We start from the raw sequence: 2,888 nt of genomic DNA, 5'->3' as shown, positions 1-2,888 counted from the left end.
CGCTAGTCATTTCAACAAAACTACTCGTGGACTATCTGCGCTAGTCATTTCAACAAAACTACTCGTGGACTATCTGCGCAAGTCATTTCAAGAAAACTATACGTGGATTACCTGCGCTTGTCGTTCCTAATTTTGAAGTGGTAGACGGAATGGGGGACAGCTACACACCGCCAACTCTTTACCAACGGAGAGCAGGATTAACTTTCACATTATAACGTCCCTATTGCTGAAAAGACGGAAATGTTTGACGAAGGGTTTCGATCCTACGGTCCACAGATTGCAAGTCAAGTACCCTAACCATTAAAACATGCTAGGCCTGATGTAAGAAGAACATTTGAAATGATGTAAATAAGGTTTTGTTCTAACTGGTAAGAAAACAAATATTTCTCTCTCTCTTTTTTTTTCCACACCGAAATTTTCACAAATTGGCGAAGTACTCTATTGTTCCATTCAGCTTGGACTGAGCAACACTTTGTGGCTAACGTGCCCGAACTTTAAATTCAAAGATTCATGGTTCACGACCTGATGCTATTTGTGGCCATGGGGTGCTCTATAAGAGATTATTCGATAAGCAAGAGTAGCCCAAGAGTTGACGGAGGGCACTGTTAAATATATACCTTCCTTCTAGTCTATCAGTTCAAAATTAGGGATAACTAGTCATTTTGTAACCTTGTGCAAAAATCTGAAACAAACCAATCAATTTACCTGAAATAAATTTACCCTTTAAATTGTTTATATGAATACAGATGGTTGAGTGCATTATATTAAAAATGGTAAATCAGAAAGACACGTGACAATTGCAGCCGATATAAACGCTTAGTGGAAAGACATGTATCATAACTGAATTTTGGCATTACTTGGCATTTCTTAAGTTAGGTGATGCAACAGTCCTTTCTGACGTCAAATATTCACTTAGATTCTAGTGATGTATTCAGATCGGGATTTAGAATTCATTCTACGTAATGGCACTGAAAACAAAAGAATGTGGATCAACTTGGTGCTCAGGACCAACCAAAAAGAGACCTGCAATAAGGACCACAGCCAAGGTAAGCAAAATGCGGCATCTTGTAACAGGTGAGAATACACGAACACGAAGGTCAGTAAAAAAGCTATCCACGTAACCCAGGCAACAATATGAAAACATAATCAAGAAGGATCTCTACCTAGAAGCGAGATCAACAGGGTATGGGTTCATCAAGATAAGGTTTCTAATCATACCTCCCATTAAATAATGAAATTGATATTTCATACAGAGACATACCAGTCAAGTCACTGGACACCTATGGATTTCTGTGCGATCAGAACCATTGTCTTTATACACTAAATTAAAAACTCATTTGTGGCTCACAGTTGTACCTTGAACTCGTAACCTTGCATTGGATTACTGGTTCTTCTTCTAGGCAGTGATAACATCATTTTTTATTGTGATTTTATTTAGCGACAACAAAATTCAATACCTACCAAACGACTTTTTCGCCGAAATGCCAAATTTGCGAGAAGTATACCTGGCTGGGAACGATATTACCACGATACCAGAAGCCACGTGGTCGAAGGTGTGGAAGAAACTGGTAGCGGTTTGGTTGGAAGGTTAGTTTGTTTAATTAAAGTATGAAACATAGAAAGGAAGCCCGGAAACAGTTGTGTAATAAGTGTCCATTTTAATCTCAGTGTAAATAAGAAAGACAGCAGATAAGATTTGTCTGATATCTTTAATATTTTCAAACTTTAAACGTTTCTCAACACAGGAAAAATTGGATAGATTTGCAAGTAATTCTAAGATAATTAATATGCACATTTCAAATAAATCCTCTAATCTGGAAACGTTTGGTCTTATTGTTTAAATGATACTCACTACTCTGTTTTCTGTACTTCCAGTATAAAAGGTATCTGTGATCCCAGTCAACAATCTTCCATCGTTAAAATTAAGTGTTGAAGCCTTCCGAAGTGAAAGATCAATTCAAAAACGTTTTTCTCTAACCTTTACCCCAGCTCTTTAACACATGGCACGTACTTATGTGTCCCCCGAAAGAACGTATTAAATTACAGGGGAGCATCTCAGGATATTTCCCATTATGCCTCAAATGAACGATATTTACTTCAGTCTTGTTAACCACTCAGCTAAAGTTTCGGTTGTGGCTAATTTTATGCTAATTCTAATGGTTTCCATGGTAGTATGTTACCCGTGTTTTCTTTCTCTTTAGGCAATCCTTTGATTTGTGACAATAAGATCGCTTGGATTTACAAACGGGATTTCCCCGATGATTTCTGGGGTGAGTGCACTGGTCCTGAAAGCCTAGATGGAAAACAACTTCAAGATCTTACCTTAAAGGACTTAGGATACTAAGTAGTCCCATTCAGGATATGTATAGAACACTCGAGTCAGTGTTTCTACAGAGATCAAGAAATCAAACCTCAACAGAGTTTAATTTTTTATGGATATTATCATTAAAATCTCCATCTTGGAAAATAGGTGGTATTGTAATTTCAACAGAATTTTGCATTAATATCCAATAAAAATATATTACCTAGTGATCAGATTCAGTATTCACTCATATTTCTATACCACTAAAGACATAATAATGTTCCATACTGGAAAAAAAAACACACGAGGAATGTTCTTTTATCAAGCACTGAATTATGATAAAACGTACATCAGTTGTAAAATAATGAATGTGTACATGAGCTGTATATACTTAATTTTGTGAAAAAAGAAAGAAAAATAATCCTCAGAACAGAATGTGAGGACAATAACGTTTCAATTAAAAGCTGACAATCTATCTATATATTACTCAAACTCTGGGATTGTTTGTTTGCTTGTCTGTAATTAAATGCAGCAAAAACGACGCACAATAGCGCCATATTTGTAATGAAATGACAATAGAAACGGA

At 36.3% G+C, this 2,888-nt stretch overlaps 1 protein-coding gene across 1 annotated transcript in view; it reads left to right on the top strand.

Moving 5' to 3' along the window:
- Window positions 1-2,532, top strand: part of LOC106473266 (leucine-rich repeat and immunoglobulin-like domain-containing nogo receptor-interacting protein 1) — a 5,019-nt gene extending 2,487 nt beyond the window's left edge. Inside the window, exons 2-3 of the mRNA XM_013933951.2 lie at window positions 1,439-1,587; window positions 2,202-2,532. Of these exons, the coding sequence (XP_013789405.1) occupies window positions 1,439-1,587; window positions 2,202-2,344 (292 nt within the window). The 3' untranslated portion in view covers window positions 2,345-2,532. The remainder of the gene's footprint in view (window positions 1-1,438; window positions 1,588-2,201) is intronic.
- The last annotated feature ends 356 nt before the right edge of the window (window positions 2,533-2,888 follow it).

The sequence above is a fragment of the Limulus polyphemus genome, unplaced genomic scaffold (assembly GCF_000517525.1).
Source record: "Limulus polyphemus unplaced genomic scaffold, Limulus_polyphemus-2.1.2 Scaffold6027, whole genome shotgun sequence".
Lineage (NCBI taxonomy): Eukaryota > Metazoa > Arthropoda > Merostomata > Xiphosura > Limulidae > Limulus > Limulus polyphemus.
Note: the sequence above shows the minus strand (reverse complement) of the source record. Positions and strands in the feature narration are given on the sequence as shown.